We start from the raw sequence: 26,093 nt of genomic DNA, 5'->3' as shown, positions 1-26,093 counted from the left end.
TGTAAAGAGGAACGGTCTCAGATTCCCTGCTCTACAGTATATCTCCAACCTTATAAAATGTTATAAGAGAAGACTCAGTGCTGTTTTACTGCCAAAGGGGGGTGGACAAATTATTAAATGGAGGGGTGCCAATAATAGTGAGACATGTTTTTTGTTGAAAATAATTATTTCTTCATGAGGGAATTGTTTTTCCTCTGAATAAATTTATTTTTGTTAAGGGTTGGATTTTTCTCATGTTTTCAGTGTGAGATGAAGCGACTTTACCAAAAGGTGGATTTTTTTCTAACCGTTTTTACTAACCTTTACAAGGGGTGCCAATAATTGCAAAGGGCACTGTATACAGAAACATGGTTGTAAGATATCCCCTGTATTTTCCTCTGTATTATACTGTCACAAAGTCTGATTCTCCTCAGACACATTTACACACTTGTCAGGTTTTGTTCAGTAATACTTTGAAACTAAGAATTTACAGCCATTTGAGAAACTCTATATGTGAAATTGAAAAATATAAAAAAAAGAAAAAATATTCTGAGAGCATGAGTGAAAATGCTTTTATTTTGCATTATTTTCTACTTTAATATAATCTTTTTCATTACAAATTATATTACTGACAACAACTTGAGTGAAAAATAGAATCTTTGAAATATTTACATAAATTTTAGAGTTTATTAGTATTTGGGGGGCGGCACGGTGGTGTAGTGGTTAGCGCTGCCGCCTCACAGCAAGAAGGTCCGGGTTCAAGCCCCGTGGCCGGCGAGGGCCTTTCTGTGCGGAGTTTGCATGTTCTCCCCGTGTCCGCGTGGGTTTCCTCCGGGTGCTCCGGTTTCCCCCACAGTCCAAAGACATGCAGGTTAGGTTAACTGGCGACTCTAAATTGACCGTAGGTGTGAATGGTTGTCTGTGTCTATGTGTCAGCCCTGTGATGACCTGGCGACTTGTCCAGGGTGTACCCCGCCTTTCGCCCGTAGTCAGCTGGGATAGGCTCCAGCTTGCCTGCAACCCTGTAGAAGGATAAAGCGGCTAGAGATAATGAGATGAGATGAGATATTATTATTATTATTATAATACATACAGTCTGTGTCTATGTGTCAGCCCTGTGATGACCTGGCGACTTGTCCAGGGTGTACCCCGCCTTTCGCCCGTAGTCAGCTGGGATAGGCTCCAGCTTGCCTGCGACCCTGTAGAAGGATAAAGCGGCTAGAGATAATGAGATGAGATGAGATGAGATGAGATAATACATACAGGGCGGCACGGTGGTGTAGTGGTTAGCGCTGTCGGCTCACAGCAAGAAGGTCCGGGTTCGAGCCCCGTGGCCGGCGAGGGCCTTTCTGTGCGGAGTTTGCATGTTCTCCCCGTGTCCGCGTGGGTTTCCTCCGGGTGCTCCGGTTTCCCCCACAGTCCAAAGACATGGAGGTTAGGTTAACTGGTGACTCTAAATTGACCGTCGGTGTGAGTGTGAATGGTTGTCTGTGTCTATGTGTCAGCCCTGTGATGACCTGGTGACTTGTCCAGGGTGTACCCTGCCTTTCGCCCGTAGTCAGTTGGGATAGGCTCCAGCTCGCCTGCGACCCTGTAGAACAGGATAAAGCGGCTAGAGATAATGAGATGAGATGAGATAATACATACACATTCGATTGAACAATTATAGATTTTACAAAAAGTTAATAACGGGGGGGGGGGGGGGGGGGGGGTAGCTTACCAATATCGAATGCTGATTCTGATCGAATATAATTCAATGTTCTGTCAATCCAATGTACATGTGCAAAGTCAAAGCTCTAACACTAAAAATGGTACAAATTCAAAAAGCCTGAACAACAACCCAACTTATATACAAGCTATATCCAGGTTGACAGTTCAAGTTCAAAGTTACTTTTGGTAGGAATTAATTGTTACATTGCAGTTGTTCAAAACAAAAGGGCTTTGCTGAGTGAAGTCCACGAGTGAAGTCCTCTTGTAAAAGTCTCCGTCACTTTTCTTCACCTCCAAGTAGAACTTTGACAATATTTCCACTATTGCTCTCTTTTCCAGGTTTTTTTATGTCCGTTGGTATGTTTTTCCCTTGTAAATATGTGTGAAGAATATATAATGAAGTTTTGGTAGCCTTTTTGGCGCTCAGCACGTCTTTCTCTTTAAATCTTCTGCTTCTAATGAAGCAAACCTCGCAGCCATGTTTGTGTACAATCTGTCAGTCACTTGCTAGCGCAGAAGTTTTACATCACCGACGTGTCTCTTTTCCAGTTTTTCGATGTCTGTTGGTATGTTTTTCTCTTGTAAATATGCGTGAAGAATATATAATGAAGATTTGGTAGCCTTTCGGGTGTACAGTGCGTCTTTCTAGTTTCAGTTTTCAGTTAGTGCTTAATCCGAGCACTGAATTTACCCCATCTTCTCTCTCTCCCAGCCGACAAAGAAATGATTGCGTGCATGCGCAACGGAAAAGTTTTGTCACTGGATCTTCGCATCAGCTCCGAAGTGTGACGTCGTGCTGTCTTGACAACGTGAAATATTGTAACAATATGGCACGGTCATTTTCCATTGGGGAGAGTGGCGTGATACATGGAGGATAAGCGATATGATAGCAATATCGCATGCCATCAATAAACCCGCTAGAAGGGAACAGAATACATGTTGTTATTCCATGGCAAAAGTGGCCCGTATGTATAATAATTGCTTATATTTAAATAGGGACCTAGAAATAGTGCAGAATCTTGAATATTAAATACGTAAGATATTGAATGTTTACTTTCTTTGTTTAAAATATTTCAAATTTCTCAAACTTTCTGTTTATTTCAAATTTGAAATAAAAAAAAAATCCCAGATTTTCAATGTGGTGACTTTGGGACCCCACTGTACGTGCAGATTTTATTACGGGGATAATCCTGGAATTTGCAGCAGCATTTATATTGTAACTTGAGGTTACAATGGACTCGTGAGAAAAAGAACAACTCAGAACCAGAGTTGAAATTTACTAAATGAAATATAAGCACTTTTTGGATGCTGGTAAAAAGAAAGCAAGACACAGGTGAACCAAACTATACACAGAAAACTATAGAGTCAGAGGAAAGTCTGAGGACACCGGCAGAGTTGGACCAGTGAGGTATCTGAGGTCAGGAACAGAGTTTGGGATCAGGATCAGAGCCCGGGTATAAATCCTTTTTTACACCAGACATGGTAAGGACACAGTGGCATGGTTGATGCACGCCAAACATAATATTACATTTGAGTTCTATTTCTGTTGTATACCACACACAGCAAGGGTGTGCTTTCTGTCTAGAAACAATATAGGATACGATATTGAGGCTGCATTTTAGGAAAACTGGACAGCTCAAGATTGGGAAAAGACCACACAATGCTTAGCTGTCCAGTTTTGGTGAGTTTGAGACCAGTGTAGCTTCAGATGGCTAGGACACGTCCTCAGAATGGACCAGTTGCGTACCCCAAAGATCGCGCTGAAGTGGACACCACCTGGAAAAAGGAAGCAAGGACGCCCAAAAACCACATGGAGGCATACCATCATGCACGAACTGAAGGAGATGGGGCTCTCATGGGGTGAGGCACAACATGCTGCAAACGACAGGAACAAATGGAGATGCCTTGTTGATGCCTTATGTCCCACCTGGGACGAAGAGGACTAAGTAAGTAAGTAAGTAGCTTCAGATTCCTGGTCCTGGCTGAGAAGAGTAGACCCTGATATCGTTGTTTGCTTTTGTAGCCCATCCATCTTAAGATTTGATGTGCTCTGAGTTCTGAGATACTTTTCTGATCACCATGGTGATAAAGAGTGGATATTTGAATTACTGTAGACTTCCTGTCACCTTGAACCAATCTGTGATGGGTTTCCCAAAAGCCTCTTAACACTAAGAGCATCTTAACTAGGAGAGAGAGCATTCATTGTGTTGCTTGCGCTAGCATTTAACGATGATCTTTGTGCTGCGATGCTTTCGGGAAACTCAGGCCTGGTTATTCTCCTCTAACTAACTCTACAGAACCACAGAATAAGACAGGGTTGATTTTTGAGGGGTAGTCAGGCCAAGCCAGGAGAGAGAGATAGTGAGGATCAGGCATCACGAGCAGAGTCAAACTATATACAGACGTTTCATGGGAAATGGAAAAGATCTTGGTGTAGAAGAAAAAAAACAGAGAAAATGAGAAAGAAAACAGAGACAGGTACAGTGTCAAAAACCATATTAACCAACCATGGCATCTCTTGGACTAGAAACTAAACCCCAACTGGAAACCAGAGCCAGATAATCAGGGAAGCATTTTCAAAACACAAAGAATTTGCCAGGTTCTGAAGCTTGGAAGTGAAACCTTTTGTGAAACTCAAGGCAATTTTGACATCTCAGTGGAATTTCACCTCAAATCATTTACCTCCCTCTTTTAGCAGCACAATAGCTCACTTACATGCATTCCTAAGGCCCGTGCAAACCTCACGAGACCCATCAAACTCACAAGCAGAATCATTTGGAAGTAGAAAAAGCAATTTGTTAGTACCTGTATGCTTAAAAACCTGCAGTTTGTCCTTCACTTTGTTCATCCAGTCGTTACACAAACATGTGTCTTTGCACAGACACTGGACAAACAACAGGATAATACGATACAGATGAATCGCAGCTCATAAAGGTATGATTAATGATTAGGTGTCGGAGCCAGGGCAGAGCCAGAACTGGGTTCTTACAGGACAACAAGCATATATTTCACTCAAATGTTAGAGTATGTGCTTACAAGCTGCATCTCAGATCTGCACAACATTCTTACATTTATGTTGGACTTGAATACAGTGTGTAGTACCTGAATTATTCACAGAAACAGTTGTGAATTTAAAACCCCCCCAAATGTCCAGGTTCAACATTTTACTTTGTGTTTGTGTGGAGTACTGAGATACTAGTACAGTCAGTTTTTAAGTGTTAACAGGCTATTTATGCTAAAGTTACACACAATTTGAGTTGTAGCTATGGTGTTGATTGTTAATATATGTATATTTAGACAGTGCCTAAAAGCAGAGCTCCTGATGAGTGTCTGAGCAAAATATTTACAAAGGCACAAAATCAACCTGAATATAATAATAATCTCATCTCATTATCTCTAGCCGCTTTATCCTGTTCTACAGGGTCGCAAGCAAGCTGGAGCCTATCCCAGCTGACTACGGGCGAAAGGCAGGGTACACCCTGGACAAGTCGCCAGGTCATCACAGGGCTGACACATAGACACAGACAACCATTCACACTCACATATAATAATAATAATAATAATAATAATAATAATAATAATAATAATAATATAGCATATGAACCATCAAAGTGTGTAGTGTAGTGTATTTCACGTCAATAAATTGCTGCATTGTCTTGTGACAGTGATACCAATAATGAAATAAACATCACAGTTATGAATACATATTTATTCCTTTCTTTGACCCCACATGCTATGAGCCAGAAACAACACTACGGCATTTATTATAGTGTGACTCTGCTGGGTGTCTGGTGGACAGTAGTGAACCAGCGCTCTCACTTTACATCATTACTATATAGTTATGATAGAATATTATCGGACATAAGAACTAATCGATATCAATCCATGGTAAGGAAAGATGCTCATAATTGCACTTGAACTATACAATAATTATATTTACACAAGTGTGCAGAGTAAGAAATTGTTCAAGCAAATTATTATTTCAAAAAAAGTGCTGGATAAAAACCCATCTACACTCTCAGAAAATAAAGTATATTATTGTACCTTTAGGGCTACAATGGCCTGCCACTGCATGGCTCAACATTAACTTTTAAACCCACTTGCCCTGGGGGGCAAGGGGGGTAAATTTCCACCCCCACCCCCCATATTATCACTTCCCCATATTTTGCAAGTACTACTTTTTTTTTTAGGAAAACCATAGAATAGTTGTGAATTGCAACATAAAATGAAGATCACACATTTAGTTAAAGTTTGGTTATTGATTAAGTTTATTATTATGTTTGATTATTGGTTACTTTTTACTCGTAATGGACAATAACAGTTGTATCCAAAATAGTTTTTCCTGCCTTAGTCGATTTATTTCCATTTTACATGCAAGCAGCTGTTGTAAAGTTCAGTGTGTTTGTGTAGAACTCTCTCAGACTGTAGGTTCATTACTTGATAATGTAGAAATCATAAAATAGACATCTATAACAAAGTTTGTATGAAGAAAACAATAGGGCGCCAAGACTTTTGAACAGTACTGTGTTGAGAATATTTATAGATCAGGTTTTGTTGTTATATCATCCACCTCTAGGTTTAAAAAAAAAAACCCGCACTGCGTCATGACAGACAAGATAATGTTTGAGTTTAAAATTGTTTAGTGTGTAGGTTGTGGGTGTTTTTTACAGACCTGGCAACCTGTAACTGAATCAGTGCAGCCGGTCTGTCGTAATGCAGTGCGTTTTTTTTTTTAAATAAACCTAGAGGTGGATGACATTTAAAAAAAAACCCAGATATATAAATATTTTGCACAGGACTGTGTTCCTCTGATAACAGAAACAGCTCCAGCTCTCTCTGCTCTTCATCTGTTCTGTTCTTTCAGGATTTATCGCACATGTCGCTGTTTGTTGAGTTTTTTTATGCCTGAGTTGTTTGAAACCAATCTGGGTCTTTTGTATCGAATAAGGAAGCTGCTTCACCTTGAAGAAAATCAAACACTTTCATGAAGGCGCTAACTTGAATGTGAGCAGAAAAAAAAAAAAAACTAGACTGCATTTCCATAGAGAAAATGCAAAGTGTGCTTGCTGAGCTGTAGCAGAACAGCTATCATGCAAGCATGCTAAAAGCTAGCATGCCAACATGCTAATAGTTAGCATACTAACATGCTAACAGTTAGCATATGAACATGCTAACAGCTAGTATACTCATCTCATCTCATCTCATTATCTCTAGCCGCTTTATCCTGTTCTACAGGGTCGCAGGCAAGCTGGAGCCTATCCCAGCTGACTACGGGCGAAAGGCGGGGTACACCCTGGACAAGTCGCCAGGTCATCACAGGGCTGACACATAGACACAGACAACCATTCACACTCACACCTACAGTCAATTTAGAGTCACCAGTTAACCTAACCTGCATGTCTTTGGACTGTGGGGGAAACCGGAGCACCCGGAGGAAACCCACGCGGACACGGGGAGAACATGCAAACTCCACACAGAAAGGCCCTCGCCGGCCACAGGGCTCGAACCCGGACCTTCTTGCTGTGAGGCGACAGCACTAACCACTACACCACTGTGCCGCCCCTACAGCTAGTATACGAACATGCTAACAGTTAGCATACTAACATGCTAACAGCTAGCATACTAGAGTGGAGGAGCTCCTTATGGCATCATCACTCCAAAGTTCTACCCATTCATTTCAATGGCACAGAATTTTGCCGAAAAACGGGAATACCGAACGAACGACAAGGGGTAGTGCAACCATTTTAACAAGCACGCCATTCCAGATCGGGCCCTACGTTTCAGCGTTGGAACAGTGTCTCTATCTCGAAAGCCCTAGGAGGAGTAGTGGATCCAAAAAACGAGTGAAACGGAATAATAATAATAATAATAATAATAATAATAATAATAAAACTTAAGAAGAACAATAGTGTGCTTTTGCAAGCACACTAATAAAACAAGATTCTTAAGCAAACTCTTCCATACTCATTTCTGACTTTCTCTTTTTGTAAAATACATTTTAAATACAATCGTGAATTTCTCTGGAGTTTTCAGGTTTATCTCCTCTCGTCATATTCTTTAACCACTCATTTCCTCATTGTTCTTGAAGCATTTGCTTCGATTTGTTAAAATTTTTCTTGATAGCGGGGAGATGGTGATGCCTTTTATCTATTTCTCTGTTTGAACAAGCAAAAACAGCGCAAAAATTAACCACACAAGACAGATTAAGCCTTGCTTGCATGAAAGACGGTGTCTGTCTGACCCCAGCTGTAATTATCACGTGATGTGTGACGTCATGCACAAGGGGTCTATAACCAGTACAGTATGCGTACCATACTACAACAGTGGGGGTATAGAAAATAACTTGCAAAGCAGTAAATAAAACCGAGACTAAGAAAACAGCCAAGACATAATGGCGGATACTTAGTCAGGGACGCTTTTAGGAACTGAAATAAAAGATCAAAAAGCCTAATTTTTGTGGTGCCAGTTTGTAATATATGCTCATTCCAACTTGCCCGGTCGGGCATGTCAGGGACATATCCCACTTGCCCGAATGCATGTTTCACTTGCCCCGGGCAATCGGGCAGTGCTTAATGTCGAGCCCTGCACTGAAGCAGTACCCTCTAAGGTATTTATTAGTACCCTTTATATACTGCTTGGGAATGTATATGTACCTTTTTGGCCCTATAAAGATACACATAGTTACCTTGAGGTCCAGTAATGAACCCTAGGGGGTACATTAGTGTAGACTGTACCATGGAGTACAGAAATGGACTCCTACTGTACCCCTGTTTCTAACAGTGTATCTTATGGAAATAATGATATGAATTTCGTTATCTGGTGATCAAGTGTTTATGAGATACGTTGACTTGCACTTACGATTGGGTTCCCTTTGGTGGTACACGTTCATCTTTCGTACGTGCAGACATCATACGGTCAAGCCATCAAAAATCAGGTCGATGAGTTATCATATTATCTTAAGTATGAAACTTCGCTCCACTATCATCATTTAGCAATCAGCATAATCAATAGGATGCTTTATATATTATATGAGGGTGAGTCAAATGAAAATAAAAGCGAAGAGTGCAACATCATTTAGAATTGAATTGAATTTGTTTCTCAAAGAATCCAGATACTGTAATACTTGCATTAAATGAAATGGGAATTGTGTTGAAAAATGATCTTTTTGTGACACCTCTTTGCAATAAACAATGCAAAAAAAAAGCTTTCATTTGATTTACCCATGTACATTATTGACACTGTTGTAAATAACAATAACTTTGGTAGCACATTATTTTGGGCGGCATGGTGGTGTAGTGGTTAGCGCTGTCGCCTCACAGCAAGAAGGTCTGGGTTCGAGCCCCGTGGCCGGCGAGGGCCTTTCTGTGTGGAGTTTGCATGTTCTCTCTGTGTCCGCGTGGGTTTCCTCCGGGTGCTCCGGTTTCCCCCACAGTCCAAAGACATGCAGGTTAGGTTAACTGGTGACTCTAAATTGACCGTAGGTGTGAATGGTTGTCTATGTGTCAGCCCTGTGATGGCCTGGTGACTTGTCCAGGGTGTACCCCGCCTTTCGCCCGTAGTCAGCTGGGATAGGCTCCAGCTTGCCTGCGACCCTGTAGAACAGGATAAAGCGGCTAGAGATAATGAGATGAGATGAATGAGCACATTATTTTGATACTATGCTTTAGAGTATCTGCCCTCACCATCCACTTTATTAGGAACATCTCTACACCTGCTTGTTCATACCGTTATCTAAATCAGCTAATCTTGTGGCAGCAGCACAATGCATAAAATCAGGCAGGTACAGCTCAAGAGCTTCAGTTAATGTTCAAACATCAGAATGGAAAAATTTTTTAACTTTGGCCTGGATGTTGGTACCAGATGTTCTGGTTTGAGCATTTCTTCATTCCTTCACACATTTTTCTTCATTCTGATGTTTGATGTGAACATTAACTGAAGCACTTATCCTGTAGCTGCCGATTTTATGCATTGTGCTGCTGCCACATGATTGGCTGATTAGATAATGGTATGAATGTGCAGGCGTACAGGTGTTCCGAAATAAAGTCTTCTTTATAAACAGTTAACAAATCATACATCGATTTTTAAGAGAGGTGTACTCAGATTTTGGTTTGTATACAAGCTTAATTCAAATGGTGGTTATTATTTGAACTAACAGTGCACAGGTTTGGCAGGAAAATGCACTTTAAAAAAAATAGCTCGACAGACATAATGATTTTAATGTCTTGGGTAGGGCGGCATGTCCGTGGATTCCATCACGGATTTGGACGACAACCAGTCACGTCTACTGGAGGCGCTGCAGCTGTCACTCCCTGCTGAGACAGCCAGCAAGAAGGAGAAGCAGCAGGACAAGAGACTGAGCCTGAACCCCATCTACAGGCAGGTGCCACGTGTGCTGGACAGCTGCTGCCAGCACCTTGAGAAGTATGGTACGCATGCAACAAACTTTCACACTTATGCATGATGTAAACATTTCCAAATTGTATCCAGGCTTAATTTTGTTTTTCCGCTCAGGTCTACAGACGGTGGGGATCTTTCGAGTGGGCAGCTCGAAGAAAAGAGTGAGGCAGGTAGGAAGCACAATTCTTACTCCACACTTTAACATTTTACACTCTTAATGTCTCTGTCACTCATGCTTTCTCATATATTTATGGTATTGTGCTTAAGTTCCAAGCAGTAACTCAAAGCTTTCACCTTGGATGTCCTTAAAGAAGCGGTTTGTAATTTAGAGAGCCCTCTACTGCCTAGAAAATGAACTGCACATTGCAGTGGAAAAATATCGACAAGACATCTCCTTCCAAACACACAAACACAGCACATGCCTCATGAGTTGACTTTTTAAAAAAAAAAAGAGCTCAGTGGTGCTCTTCTGGCTGTGGGTAAGGCTAAATTCCGGGACAGAAAAAATGTAAAACAAAGCCTGAAATGAAGAAAGTAGCGAGCTCCATTTTATTGTAACATCGCAAATCACTGTTTTTGTTAAGTATCTTAAAAATTGTATTATTATTCCAGGTCTAGAAAAACTTTTAAATATTACAGACTGCACCTTTAATTATAATTATAGTATAAGCTTTTCATCCAGTGTTGTTTAAGGTATGTAGATTTCTGCTACTGGATGTTTAGACTTGCTTTATCGCATCACTGATTTTCTTTTTTTGGACAAACTTGGTTCTTTAACTGTTTTAGTCATTCTACATGATATTCTGGTTAAACTCGAGTCAAATTCATTATCATTTCTAAATCACAAGGTTCTGTTTTGACTAGAAACAATGTAGTGGGAGAGAGATGAGTGATGCAGGTAAACCTGATGCCTTTTTTGCTGATAAAACATATGATTAAAAAAAAAAAATCCAATGACCGTTTTTCCCTGCCTCTTTGCTCTGTCTTTATCAAATATCACAACCCAGCAACATCTGATTTTATCTTTCATTCACAATGCTGCTAACTTGTCTCAGTCATGAATGGTATTTTTTTTCTTCCAAATGATGGTGAATTTGCTCGAGATTTGAATGTGCCCTCGACCTTCTTTTAGTTGTTTGCTTGGTGTACACTCCCAGTACCCTGGAGAAAACATCAACCCAGTGCAAACAGTCATCTTATTTCATTAAAGTAAACAAATATCACTGGGTCCCAGTGCGGATGGGAATCAAATTGCAAAGGAAACAAGAAAGCGGTGTGTGAAGAACCTGTTGGATGAGTGATGGGAGAGACACCGCAGTAAGGGTCACACAGTGTTGAGCATTTTATTCTGACTCACCACAAAAACAGCAAAAAGCAGATTATATGATGACAAAAAAAGAACAAAGGATACACACAGTACATGCAAAACATCCATCCACCCATCCATTATCTGTAGCCACTTATCCTGTACAGGGTCGCAGGCAAGCTGGAGCCTATCCCAGCTGATTATGGGCGAGAGGCTGGGTAACATGCAAAACAGTACAATCTATATTATACATTGTGCAATTTTAAATTGAAGGTAGAATATTTGTTGATAATCATTGAGTAACACAGTGGTGTATGCACGAACAGATTTGTACCCCTGACTATAAAATAATAATGGTCTCCTTTAGACAGTTCTGTTTGCCAAGAGAATTTGGACAGATCACCATTATCTAGGCATGGAATGATATATAATGTGATGATAAGTCGTAATACAAATTTATGATTTGAATAAATTAAGTTTAAAAAATGTATCAGAATCATTATCAGGCTGTGTAATCGCTGAATTTTTTTCTAGCTGTAATTGTATTGTTTAGACTGCAGATGGTGGATAGCGGGAATACACGTGACTTCTTCAAAGGTAGAAGTAACACAGCTCTAATGCCGCAAAAACACAAACTCCTGAAAGTTAAAGAAAAGGGATGCAAATTGACTTCCTTGGCTCCATTGGAGTGCTGTGGTCATGTGGTTTGAACCGGGTAAACAAATGCCTACACGCCTCATGTGTTTGTATGGATTATCTGTATTCATCAACTACAAAGTCTGAGATATACAGTGGTGCTTGAAAGTTTGTGAACCCTTTAGAATTTTCTATATTTCTGCATAAATATGACCTAAAGCATCATCAGATTTTCACACAAGTCCTAAAAGTAGATAAAGAGAACCCAGTTAAACAAATGAGACAAAAATATTATACTTGGTCATTTATTTATTGAGGAAAATGATCCAATATTACATATCTGTGAGTGGCAAAAGTATGTGAACCTTTGCTTTCAGTATCTGGTGTGACCCCTTGTGCAGTAATGACTGCAACTAAACATTTCCGGTAACTGTTGATCAGTCCTGCACACCGGCTTGGATGAATTTTAGCCCATTCCTCTGTACAGAACAGCTTCAACTCTGGGATGTTGGTGGGTTTCCTCACATGAACTGCTCGCTTCAGGTCCTTCCACAACATTTTGATTGGAATAAGATCAGGACTTTGACTTGGCCATTCCAAAACATTACCTTTATTCTTCTTTAACCATTCTTTGGTAGAACACCTTGTGTGCTTAGGGTCATTGTCTTGCTGCATGACTCACCTTCTCTTGAGATTCAGTTCATGGACAGATGTCCTGACATTTTCCTTAAGAATTCACTGATATAATTCAGAATAAATTCTTCCTTCAATGATGGCAAGCCATCCTGGCCCAGATGCAGCAAAACAGGCCCAAACCATGATACTACCACCACCATGTTTCACAGATGGGATAAGGTTCTTGTGCTGGAATGCAGTGTTTTTCTGTTTCTAAACATAACACTTCTCATTTGAACCAAAAAGTTCTATTTTGGTCTCATCTGTCCACAAAACATTTTTCCAGTAACCTTCTGGCTTGTCGACATGATCTTTAGCAAACTGCAGACGAGCAGCAATGTTCTTTTTGGAGAGCAGTGGCTTTCTCCTTGCAACCCTGCCATGCACATCATTGTTGCTCAGTGTTCTCCTGATGGTGGATTCATGAACATTAACATTAGCCAATGTGAGAGAGGCCTTCAGTTGCTTAGAAGTTACCCTGGAGTCCTTTGTGACCTCGCCGACTATTACACGCCTTGCTCTTGGAGTGATCTTTGTTGGTCGACCACTCCTGGGGAGGGTAACAATGGTCTTGAATTTCCTCCATTTGTACACAATCTGTCTGTCTGTGGATTGGTGGAGTCCAAACTCTTTAGAGATGGTTTTGTAATCTTTTCCAGCCTGATGAGCATCAACAACGCTTTTTCTGAGGTCCTCAGAAATCTCCTTTGTTCGTGCCATGATATACTTCCACAAACATGTGTTGTGAAGATCAGACTTTGATAGATCCCTGTTCTTTAAATAAAACAGGGTGCCCACTCACACCTGATTGTCATCCCATTGATTGAAAACACCTGACTCTAATTTCACCTTCAAATTAACTGCTAATCCTAGAGGTTCACATACTTTTGCCACTTACAGATATGTAATATTGGATCATTTTCCTCAATAAATAAATGACGAAGTGTAATATTTTTGTCTCATTTGTTTAACTGGGTTCTCTTTATCTACTTTTAGGACTTGTGTGAAAATCTGATGATGTTTTAGGTCATATTTATGCAGAAATATAGAAAATTCTAAAGGGTTCAAAAACTTTCAAGCACCACTGTACCTCAAAATGGTACAGTATTGTGCAGCTTATGGCTGCAACAACAATTCAACCGATAGTAGTCTCTCATTTCATTCCTTTCCGAGCGATAAAAGACTTCAAGAGGAAAGAAATTATTAAATTTACAAACAAATTTGCATTGTTTGGTCGTTGTGTGCGCTGTAGCATTGAAGCCTTCATCTTGCTGAGCCAGTTAAATTTGTATTTCTTTTAGATTTGGATTACAAGAATTAAAAGAGATAAAAGAAAAGATTTCAAGATATCTTATTTGACGAAAGTGCGTTCGGCACATTTTAGCAAGGAGGATTTTATTAATACTGAAAGCAAAGTCAGGAGATTAAAACCTGACACTCTGCCGAGTCTTGAACAACAGGTCACAAGAAAAAGGTCACTTCCCACAAACCTAGAGGAAATCCATGAATGTAAGGCCTTGCTGAAAGATGAAGAGACACAAACCGCCTCAGAAGGAGAGGGGATTTTGAGCTAACAGGCAGTGAAAATATGGTTTCAAGCTCGTCCTTAGCGAATATTCCGCTGTCATGTGGATTTGTGTTAACTATTTCAGATCACGTGAGCTTGAGTCCAAGGAGGTGTCTTGTGGTTGTGGAAATGGTCATAAAAGTTTATTAAGAAAAGGCCTATTTGTTATTAATTTCTTTTTTCATTTTTAATGAAAGGAATATTTTAGTTAATGGAGTATTATATTTTACTCCAACCTTCACAAATGTGGGCAAATAATTATTGTTGGTTATGAAGATTTTTTTTTAATTCAACAAAAGGAATATTTAAGTTGAAAAGGAAAATAAATGTTGCATTTTTTGGTAATACATTGTTTTTCTAATTTAATATTTTTTTCAAAAGTATCATGAGAAAGTTGAAATGTGAACCCAGTATCATGAATCAAATCAAATTGAAGAGAGAATTTGGTGAATCGTTACATGCCTACCATTATCTTAATGTATGCCCAGCACATGGGCTTAATCATGCTGAGGTGGTGAAAAGTATAGCAGAGAGTTGTAACAATGCTCTACTTCCCTTTCCAGATCAACCAGTGTTCATGTTGGGTGACTAACACATATAAACTTTCCGATCAGCTTCCCAAAATGTATGTAAGGCTAAAATAAAGCAAGAGTTATCAAAATGGTCAAAAGCAGCATGGAACAGCTGTAAGATTGTTTTAAAGATACTGACTGGCAAATATTCTTTGACTGTGACACAAATGTGAATATGCATGTGTACCGAGACGATCAAGGATTATGTAAAATTCCGTGAAGACAATCCACGTTACCTACTCAAAGACATGGTGAAATAAAATACAAGTAAAACCAATGAGTTATTTATCAGCAACAAAAGTATTTCATGCTACTTAAGCCAAGTAAGAATTGGCTTATCCGTGGAATATGTGGAAATTGGCGAGGATAGGTATTCTACTTGATTGTAGCTTAAATTACAGCTAATTCTGTATATATTTGAAAAAAAAAGTCTGTGCAGTGATTGCAGATGCTGTGGAACCTACATAATTTTGATCTGCAAGTAATGATACACTGGAGCTGGTACACTGGTAATGATGGAGGAATCACAGACAGCCATCTGAGACTGATGTGCTTTTTAAAATGTACCGGTAAAAAACTGAACAGATCTTTAGATAGATAGATAGATAGATAGATAGATAGATAGATAGATAGATAGATAGATAGATAGATAGATAGATAGATTTATTAAACACAAGATCCACTTAGCTGACACTGGTTTCCATTGGAGATACAGTGTCTTGAAAAATTATTCATCCCCCTTGGTGTTTGTCCTGTTTTGTCGCATTACAAGCTGGAATTAAAATGGATTTTTGGAGGGTTAGCACCATTTGATTTACACATCATGCCGACCACTTTAAAGGTGCACATTGTTTTTTTTTTTTTTGGTGATACAAACAATAATTAAGATGAAAAAACAAAAATCGTATGAAACCCCTAAATAAGAGCTGGTCCAACCAATTCACTTCATAAGTCACATAATTAGTTGATTAAGATCCACATGTGTGCAATCAAAGTGTCACATGATCGGTCACATGATATCTGTATAAATCAACCTGTTCTGGAAGGACCCTGACTCTGCAACACTACTAAGCAAGCAACATGAAAACCAAGGAGCCTCCAAACAGGTCAGAGACAAAGTTGTGGAGAAGTATAGATCAGGGTTGGGTTATAAAAAATATCCCAAACTTTGAATATCCCACAGAGCACCATTAAATCCATTATAGCAAAATGGAAAGAATATGTCACCACTACAAACCTGACAAGAGAAGGCCACCCACCAAAACTCACAGACTGGGCAAGGAGGGCATTAATCAGAGATGCAAAGACACCAAAGCTAACACTGAAGGAGCTGCAAAGATCCACAGCGGAGATGGGAGTATCTGTCCATAGGAACACTTTAAGCTGTACACTCCACAGAGCGGGGCGTTATGGAAGAGCGGCCAGAAAAAAAGAAAACAATAAGAAAACATGTTTGGAGTTTGCCCAACAGCATGTGGCAGACTCCCCAAACACCTGGAAGAAGATTCTCTGGTCAAATGAGACGAAAATTGAGCTTTTTGGCCATCATGGGAAATGCCATGTGTGGCACAAACCCAACACCCTGAGAACACCATTCCTACAGTGAAGCATGGTGGTGGCAGCATCATGCCGTGGGATTAATTTTCATCTGCAGGGACAGGAAAGCTGGTCAGGACTGAAGGAAAGATGGATGGCACTAAATACAGGGCGATTCTGGAGTTAAACCTGTTTGAGTCAGCCAGAGGTTTGAGACTGGGATGAAGGTTCACGTTCCAGCAGGACAATGACCCGAAACATACTGCTGAAGCTACACTGGAGTGGTTTAAAGGGAAACATTTAAATGTCTTGGAATGGCCTAATCAAAGCCCAGACCTCAATCCAATTGAGAATCTGTGGCATAACTTGAAGATTGCTGTACACCAGCGCAACCCATCTAACTTGAAGGAGTTGGAGCAGTTTTGCCTTGAGGAATGGGCAAAAATCCCAGTGGCTAGATGTGCTAAGCTAAAAGAGACATACCCCAAGAGACTTGCAGCTGCAATTGCAGCAAAAGGTGGCTCTACAAAGTATTGACTTTTGGGGGGTGAATACCTATGCACACTCCAGATTTCTGTTTTTTTATCTTAATTATTGTTTGTGTCACAATAAAACAACAGTTTTCACCTTTAAAGCTGTAGGCATGTTGTGTAAATCAAATGGTGCTAACCCTCCAAAAATCCATTTAATTCCAGCTTGTAATGCGACAAAACAGGACAAACACCAAGGGGAATGAATACTTTTGCAAGACACTGTATGTATGAATGTATGCTAATAATCTATATGAACATTATTAAATTCATAAAATAGATACAATATTGTGAGACAAACTCTCACAATATTATGACTAATAATGAATAAAATTTATATTCCATTTATAAAAAATTTATCTAAATCTGGCGGCACGGTGGTGTAGTGGTTAGCGCTGTTGCCTCACAGCAAGAAGGTCCTGGGTTCGAGCCCCGGGGCCAGCAAGGGCCTTTCTGTGTAGAGTTTGCATGTTCTCCCCGTGTCCACGTGGGTTTCCTCCGGGTGCTCCGGTTTCCCCCACAGTCCAAAGACATGCAGGTTAGGTTAACTGGTGACTCTAAATTGACTGTAGGTGTGAGTGTGAATGGTTGTCTGTGTCTATGTGTCAGCCCTGTGATGACCTGGCGACTTGTCCAGGGTGTACCCCGCCTTTCGCCCGTAGTCAGCTGGGATAGGCTCCAGCTCGCCTGCGACCCTGTGGGACAGGATAAAGCGGCTATAGATAATGAGATGAGATGAGATATCTAAATCCCAGAAAAGTGTTTCCAATAGTTAATTCTAAATTTCTTCCTACTCTCAGGGTTTTTAACAGAGTTGGGCAGAGAATAATATAACATGGCAGCTAAAAAAAAACCAAAGGGGTTGTGTCCTGGTTTTGAATTTATTTTCACGATATGAATATTGTTCTTTACTCTTGTGTCATAATTACGGATATCAGAGTTTTTAACAAAAATTTTTTGTAGGTATTCTGGTATAACTCAGTTCATACATTTGTATACCATCAGACATGTGTTAAATTTCCATCTTTCAACAACAGAAACCCAATTTAGCTTTCTGAAAAGGACTTTAGAATGTTCATCCCTGATTTTCTTCTTTAGTATCAAACGTGCACTTCTTTTCTGCAAACGATAGAGCATTTCCAACTGAGTCCCAACTTAATTGAGAGATCTGTCCCATCTGTTATTTAGTGAATTCGATAAGCTTATCTTAATAATAAAAGAAAATTGTCCTTTATTGCACACGCTGTTGTACTGATGAATTCCGAATTATATTTTTATATGTAACAACAATGTAAACAGTGTATTTATTTCTACATAATTGCTCATTGGATTATATAATAAGAGATTCAAGCTTCTTTATTTGTTGTCGTATATTTTGTTGATTCATGTCTCTGTGTGAGAGTGTACAGTCACGGGCGCAGATAGAGGGGGGGACTCGTCCCACCCAGATTTAAATTCACCTCGTTCGGTCCCCCCCACTTATAGGGAGGAAAAAACGTCTATGCTGTCTTTCTTTGCATAAGGCAAACCTCACGGAAAAATCAAAAGACTAATTACCATTCGGTTTATTGAGGTGCACAGCAGTACATACATAGTTGCAACTGCGCAGACTGCACAGGTTGCGAGCTTGAGCTTGGTTGCTATGGTTACCCACAACAAGTTTGACAGGCATATTGGGGACAGCTCCTCCTAGTTCAGGACCCCAACACGGCATGATGAAGGGTGCCAAAAGGCAGAAAACGATTGCATCGTTTTTTCAAAAAAAAAACGACTGTAAGTAAACTGTGCCTTACTTTATCATATCACCTTGCAATTTTTTGATAGTCTGTTCAAAGTAATGTCGTAGTGAAAGTAAAATCGTACGGAGTAGAGATGCCTTTCTGGTAGCCTCCTTCTTTCGGTGGTAGCCTGTAGATACAGTGCTCAGAAGGCAGTTTTAATGTTTAATCTGGCGTTCCCTGCCATAATTTCAGCGAGCATATTGTTTCATAAGGAAACTTTGCGAAGAGTTGTTGACTGACTGCCGCTCACGCAACACACAGGCATAGTTAGAAAGTCAGGATGCACTGGTTTACACTTTATACACACACACACACACACACACACACACACACACACGTAGCCCAGCCTCTCGCTATGTTTAACAGTTGGAACTTAGCGGTTTTAAAACTAGTTTTGCAGTTTTGCAATTTCTGTGCATGATGATAATGTGTAAACTTTGGATTTCCATAGGCTATGTTAAAATGTTATCATTGTCCTGGCCTGCAGGTAGTTCCTGGTGATGGCAGTGAGGGAGGTGAAATAACATGTATACACACTACCGTTCAAAAGTTTGGGGTCACCCAGACAATTTTGTGTTTTCTATGAAAAGTCACACTTTTATTTACCACCATAAGTTGTAAAATGAATAGAAAATATAGTCGAGACATTTTTCTGGCCATTTTGAGCATTTAATCGACCCCACAAATGTGATGCTCCAGAAACTCAATCTGCTCAAAGGAAGGTCAGTTTTATAGCTTCTCTAAAGAGCTCAACTGTTTTCAGCTGTGCTAACATGATTGTACAAGGGTTTTCTAATCATCCATTAGCCTTCTGAGGCAATGAGCAAACACACTGTACCATTAGAACACTGGAGTGAGAGTTGCTGGAAATGGGCCTCTATACACCTATGGAGATATTGCACCAAAAACCAGACATTTGCAGCTAGAATAGTCATTTACCACATTAGCAATGTATAGAGTGGATTTCTGATTAGTTTAAAGTGATCTTCATTGAAAAGAACAGTGCTTTTCTTTCAAAAATAAGGACATTTCAAAGTGACCCCAAACTTTTGAACGGTAGTGTGTGTGTATATATATATATATATATATATATATATATATATATATATATATACACACACACACACACACACACACAAAATGGAATCATTTGCTGACAGCTCGGTCCCCCCCAGTTCAAAAATCCTATCTGCGCCCCTGTGTACAGTGTGTTTTTCACTGTAGTTATTGTGAAGCCAAAGGCAATTTTCCGGAAATGGACAATCGTGTTATTATTCATCGTATTATTATTATTCAATTATTCATAGTATTCCTTTTTGTCCCTTTTTGCCCTAGATGTTTTACTTCGCTTGTTTCTCAGTGACATCCAGGACTCCTAAACCACACACACTCCTCGATTAGCAAAGCATGAACACTCTAGTCAACGCTAGTGAACCATTCCTGTCTTTAAGGGAAATTCTTTGTGCTCCTAGTATGTCTAAGTGCATGCATATTCACATTGAAGCTGTTTTTCTTGAAATCCTGTTGAAATCTTCACACTGGGTGCGGTACAGGGGAATAGGCAAACAAGACTGGTTTTAAAAGACAGCAATACAAACAATGAAAAAACAAACAGTTTAATGAAGACTTTCATGTGAAGAGAAGGAAAGTTACAGTGCAAAATCATGTGTAGTTGTTGTACTACCAGTAATGAAACACTGGACATTTTCTCCATTGCTAAATACCCACTAATCTTTCATTGGGAGAATGATGGAGTAAAACAACATCAGTTCTTTTACACTATTGCTATTTTTTTAAGCTATTGTGAAATTATTTTATAATTTTATATGCTTGTTGGACGTCCCCAATTATTTCTCTTCTTTGAGTCTGTTTTTTTTTTATTTAAATTCTTAATTTATCTTACATCATTGCTTTGCCACAGCTGCGGGAGGAGTTTGACCATGGCGTAGACGTGCAGCTGGATGAGGAACACAGCGTCCATGATGTGGCCGCGCTTCTGAAGGAATTCCTCCGGGACATGGCTGACCCGCTGCTCACCAAAGAGCTCTATACTGCATTCATTAACACCACATGTGAGAAACTTACACAACTAAAGCCTTTTTCCTCAGCAGATCCTTCTTCAAAGAGAGAACTAACCCAAGCTAAATTGCAATGTAGCAGACTCCTGTAGATTCTTGAACCCACACCAGGTTTTGTAAAAAAGGTCTGGAACGTTGTGATTAAAGCAAATCAGAGTTAAATGTCAAAGCTAGTAATTCAGTTCAGTGAGAAATTACCACATTTTCTTATTACAGTGATAAATATGAATCTTTAAATGGTTATTATTTTCCGGGGAAACCAAATGCATATATACGGTGGCGCTTGAAAGTTTGTGAACCCTTTAGAATTTTCTATATTTCTGCATAAATATGACCTAAAACATCATCAGATTTTCACACAAGTCCTAAAAGTAGATAAAGAGAACCCAGTTAAACAAATGAGACAAAAATATTATACTTGGTCATTTATTTATTGAGGAAAATATTCCAATATTACATATCTGTGAGTGGCAAAAGTATGTGAACCTTTGCTTTCAGTATCTGGTGTGACCCCCTTGTGCAGCAATAACTGCAACTAAACGTTTCTGGTAACTGTTGATCAGTCCTGCACACCGGCTTGGAGGACTTTTAGCCCATTCCTCCGTACAGAACAGCTTCAACTCTGGGTTGTTGGTGGGCTTCCTCACATGAACTGCTCACTTCAGATCCTTCCACAACATTTCGATTGGATTAAGGTCAGGACTTTGACTTGGCCATTCCAAAACATTAGCTTTATTCTTCTTTAACCATTTTTTGGTAGAATGATTTGTGCCCTTAGGGTTGTTGTCTTGCTGCATGACCCACCTTCTCTTGAGATTCAGTTCATGGACAGATGTCCTGACATTTTCCTTTAGAATTCGCTGATATAATTCAGAGTTCATTGCTCCATCAATGATGGCAAGCCGTCCTGGCCCAGATGCAGCAAAACAGGCCCAAACCATAATACTACCACCACCATGTTTCACAGATGGCATAAGGTTCTTATGCTGGAATGCAGTGTTTTCCTTTCTCCAAACATAACACTTCTCATTTAAACCAAAAAGTTCTATTTTGGTTTCATCCATCCACAAAACATTTTTCCAATAGCCTTCTGGCTTGTCCACGTGATCTTTAGCAAACTGCAGACGAGCAGCAATGTTCTTTGTGGAGAGCAGTGGCTTTCTCCTTGTAACCCTGCCATGCACACGATTGTTGTTCAGTGTTCTCCTGATGGTGGACTCATGAACGTTAACATTAGCCAATGTGAGAGAGGCCTTCAGTTGCTTAGAAGTTACCCTGGAGTCCTTTGTGACCTCTCTGACTATTACACGCCTTGCTCTTGGAGTGATCTTTGTTGGTCGACCACTCCTGGGGAGGGTAACAATGGTCTTGAATTTCCCCCATTTGTATACAATCTGTCTGACTGTGGATTGGTGGAGTCCAAACTCTTTAGAGATGGTTTTGTAACCTTTTCCAGCCTGATGAGCATCAACATTTTTTCTGAGGTCCTCAGAAATCTCCTTTGTTCGTGCCATGATACACTTCCACAAACATGTGTTGTGAAGATCAGACTTTGATAGATCCCTGTTCTATAAATAAGACAGGGTGCCCACTCACACCTGATTGTCATCCCATTGATTGAAAACACCTGACTCTAATTTCACCTTCAAATTAACTGCTAATCCTAGAGGTTCACATACTTTTGCCACTCACAGACATGTAATACTGGATAATTTTCCTCAATAAATAAATGACCAAGTATAATATTTTTGTCTCATTTGTTTAACTGGGTTCTCTTTATCTACTTTTAGGACTTGTGTGAAAATCTGATGATGTTTTAAGTCATATTTATGCAGAAATATAGAAAATTCTAAAGGGTTCACAAGCTTTCAAGCACCACTGTGTGTGTGTATATATATATATATATATATATATATATATATATATATATATATATATATATAAAATAAAATTAAGTAAGTGAACAAATTCAGTGACGAAAAGAAGCATTTGAGTTAAAACCATGTCTTGTGTGGCACTCTAAAAATGTTGGCCAAGTTCCCAATAAATATCACAAAAATGAGAACACTGGAAACTCATTGACCTAGAAGTACCAATGCAGTAATCTAATACAATAAATAAGAATTTTTAAAAAAGTCGTTTGTCTATATGTTGTGAATTAAAATCCGAGCCATGGCTCTCTGGCAGTCACAAGCTTCTGGTCACTTGTACTCAACCACCAGGCTACCACTAAGTGTACTACATAGGTCAGATGACTAAACCGATGCCACCTTTGACATCTGGCCCTGGATTTCACTCTTGATAGTGCTGGACCCAGAAGATCAGCAGTTAGTGACCCAGCTGCTTGTGTACCTGCTGCCTCCTTGTAACAGCGACACCCTGCAGCGGCTGCTAGAGTTTCTGCACATCGTGGCTCAGCACGCTCAAAACGGATATGACAAGGATGGACAGGAGGTGAGATGCAGACCTTAGATTCATGACATTCATGGCATTTAGCAGACACTCTTATCTTATCCAGAGTGACGTACAACATACCTAGAGCAGCCTGGGGAGCAGTTGGGGGTTAGAGGCCTTGCTCAAGGGCGCTTCAGCCATTCCTGCTGGTCGGGGAATTGAACCAGTGACCTTTTGGTCCTAATGCTCCTTCTCTAACCATTAGCCCATGGCTTTCCCCAGATAAAGATAACGATCATGATCATTAGATAATGATTACAATGGTTTTATGCATATATTCTTCTACCTGAATGACTAAAAGCCTTCACAGCTGTCATGGTTTGTGGAATGTACTTAGAATGTACTTAGAGTCATGGTGAGGGTGATGAGGTTTTGTTTTGTTTTTGTTTTGTTTTTTTTGGGTGGGGGGATTACAGCAAGACCTGAAAGATCCCCATACTTTCAAGTTTTGTGAGCAGTTGCTAAGAGCTAATAAACAGATTAGTTAAAGCTGTTCAGCCAACATAAAAGTCTAATTTTGCACTTTATAGACCACTGTGGGTTAATCAGCAGAGCTTGGCTTTCCTAACATCTGGAAAATGCATGAAATTTCAATGTGTAATTAAGGGCTATTGAGTAATACGACCTCAGTGCATAGTTATGGAAGCGTTGTGAAACTGATGCTCGTAGTCCGCAGTGGAGGCCAGTTTAACTGTCAGCATACATTTGAGACACAATGTGCACTAATTGAACCACCTGGCCTGAATTTATCAGCCTGCCTCTGTAGAGCTTTCATGCAAATATTCTTAACAGGCATCAATACATATTACTTTCTACCTCAAGACCAGTCGCTGTGAATTAGGCCTTTTTTTTTGATAAATGGAGCCATACTTGAGTTGAATTATTACACATAGTGAATTCCATCCTGTAATTTAATTTCAGAATGTAACGACTGACTTGAGCACTATTCTTGGGTTTCACATGATGTCACATCTGCCTCATTAGTTATTCAAAACTTTAGCTGGTGGTCTACCAAAGCTCAGTTGACAAAGTGTTTGTACAGAGAAGGTGCATTGCTCACATGAAAAATGCCTTCTGCTTGCGTTGCTCGAATCGATCAAACCATGAAACTGATAAAAGTTTCTTCAGTGTTCCCCGTGAACTAATAAAAAAGGGTGAGTGAACACAGGATTTCACAAAAAGACGTCGAGAAAGGTGGCTTTTGAACCTCTCACTGAAATCGAAGGGAGCTGAGTCGAAGCATGCTCGAGTTTGCAGTGATCACTTGGTGAAAGGTTTGTATCTCCCTCTCAGCTATGGCCTGAGTGTTTTCCAAGCACTTTCCTTGCTATGTGTCGTTATTTTATGGTACTTTTTTTAGTCACATAGCGCTAAAGTCCCCAGCTGTTTCTTTGTTAACTCCTCACAAAGTCCATATTCATGAAGGTCACGACAAAATTCTTCCCTAGCCATACAGTTACAATATGCTGTGATCACTTCTCCATCTTGTTTAACTAAGATCCAGGTATTTAAAGGGTTTCTGATAATCTTTGTGAATGATTTACCTGAGAGATAAGAGCCAACACAAGTGAGAATCAAGTGAACTGTTGTTTGTTTACACTTCAACTTGCAGCACTTTCTTGTAAAGACGCTAACGAAAAGCTTTAAAAAAACATACACAGAAAAAAACAATACAGGATTCATTCGGCAGCGACTTGATACCAAGGTCCTTTACCCAGCCACATACAAAATAGTTGTAAGCCTCCATACTCTTCCATGCTTTCATTTGTTTTGCAGTGTAGAAGGATGTCTGCAACACCAGATAGTTTGAGATGTTGGGGAATAGCTGCAACTAAACGTTTCCGGTAACTGTTGACCAGTCCTACACACTGGCTTGGAGGAATTTTAGCCCATTCCTCTGTACAGAGCAGCTTCAACTCTGGGATGTTGGTGGGTTTCCTCACATGAACTGCTTGCTTCAGGTCCTTCCACAACATTTCAATTGGATTAAGGTCAGGACTTTGACTTGGCCATTCCAAAACATTAACTTTATTCTTCTTTAACCATTCTTTGGTATAATGAACTCATGAACATTCACATTAGCCAATGTGAGAGAGGCCTTCAGTTGCTTAGAAGTTACCCTGGGGTCCTTTGTGACCTCACCGACTATTACACGCTTTGCTCTTGGAGTGATCTTTGTTGGTCGACCATTCCTGGGGAGGGTAACAATGGTCTTGAATTTCCTCCATTTGTACACAATCTGTCTGACTGTGGATTGGTGGAGTCCAAACTCTTTAGAGATGGTTTTGTAACCTTTTCCTGCCTGATGAGCATCAACAACGCTTTTTCTGAGGTCCTCAGAAATCTCCTTTGTTCGTGCCATGATATACTTCCACAAACATGTGTTGTGAAGATCAGACTTTGATAGATCCCTGTTCTTTAAATAAAACAGGGTGCCCACTCACACCTGATTGTCATTTCATTGATTGAAAACACCTGACTCTAATTTCACCTTCAAATTAACTGCTAATCCTAGAGGTTCACATACTTTTGCCACTCACAGACATGTAATATTGGATCATTTTCCTCAATAAATAAATGACCAAGTATAATATTTTTGTCTCATTTGTTTAACTGGGTTCTCTTTATCTACTTTTAGGACTTGTGTGAAAATATGATGACATTTTAGGTCATATTTATGCAGAAATATAGAAAATTCTAAAGGGTTCACAAACTTTCAAGCACCACTGTATGTCATGATGCACTTTCTGCTTGACTAGTGATGACAATGTTGACAGTAGAGTAAAGGCTATTACAACAGCAAAAAGTTAAAATGCGGTTAAAATATTGGCACAGACTCACCAAAACTGGACAGTTGAAGACTAGAAAATGA

General features: G+C 39.8%; 1 protein-coding gene across 2 annotated transcripts in view; it reads left to right on the top strand.

Moving 5' to 3' along the window:
- The window catches only part of LOC132866138 (rho GTPase-activating protein 6), a 321,679-nt gene that overhangs the window by 266,726 nt on the left and 28,860 nt on the right, over positions 1–26,093 (top strand). For both annotated transcript variants that reach the window (XM_060898731.1, XM_060898732.1), the window contains exons 5-8: positions 9,920–10,115; positions 10,201–10,256; positions 20,611–20,761; positions 23,073–23,221. In XM_060898731.1, coding sequence (XP_060754714.1) covers positions 9,920–10,115; positions 10,201–10,256; positions 20,611–20,761; positions 23,073–23,221 — 552 coding nt within the window. The remainder of the gene's footprint in view (positions 1–9,919; positions 10,116–10,200; positions 10,257–20,610; positions 20,762–23,072; positions 23,222–26,093) is intronic.

Source organism: Neoarius graeffei, chromosome 18 (genome assembly GCF_027579695.1).
Source record: "Neoarius graeffei isolate fNeoGra1 chromosome 18, fNeoGra1.pri, whole genome shotgun sequence".
NCBI classification, from domain to species: Eukaryota; Metazoa; Chordata; class Actinopteri; order Siluriformes; family Ariidae; genus Neoarius; species Neoarius graeffei.
Note: the sequence above shows the minus strand (reverse complement) of the source record. Positions and strands in the feature narration are given on the sequence as shown.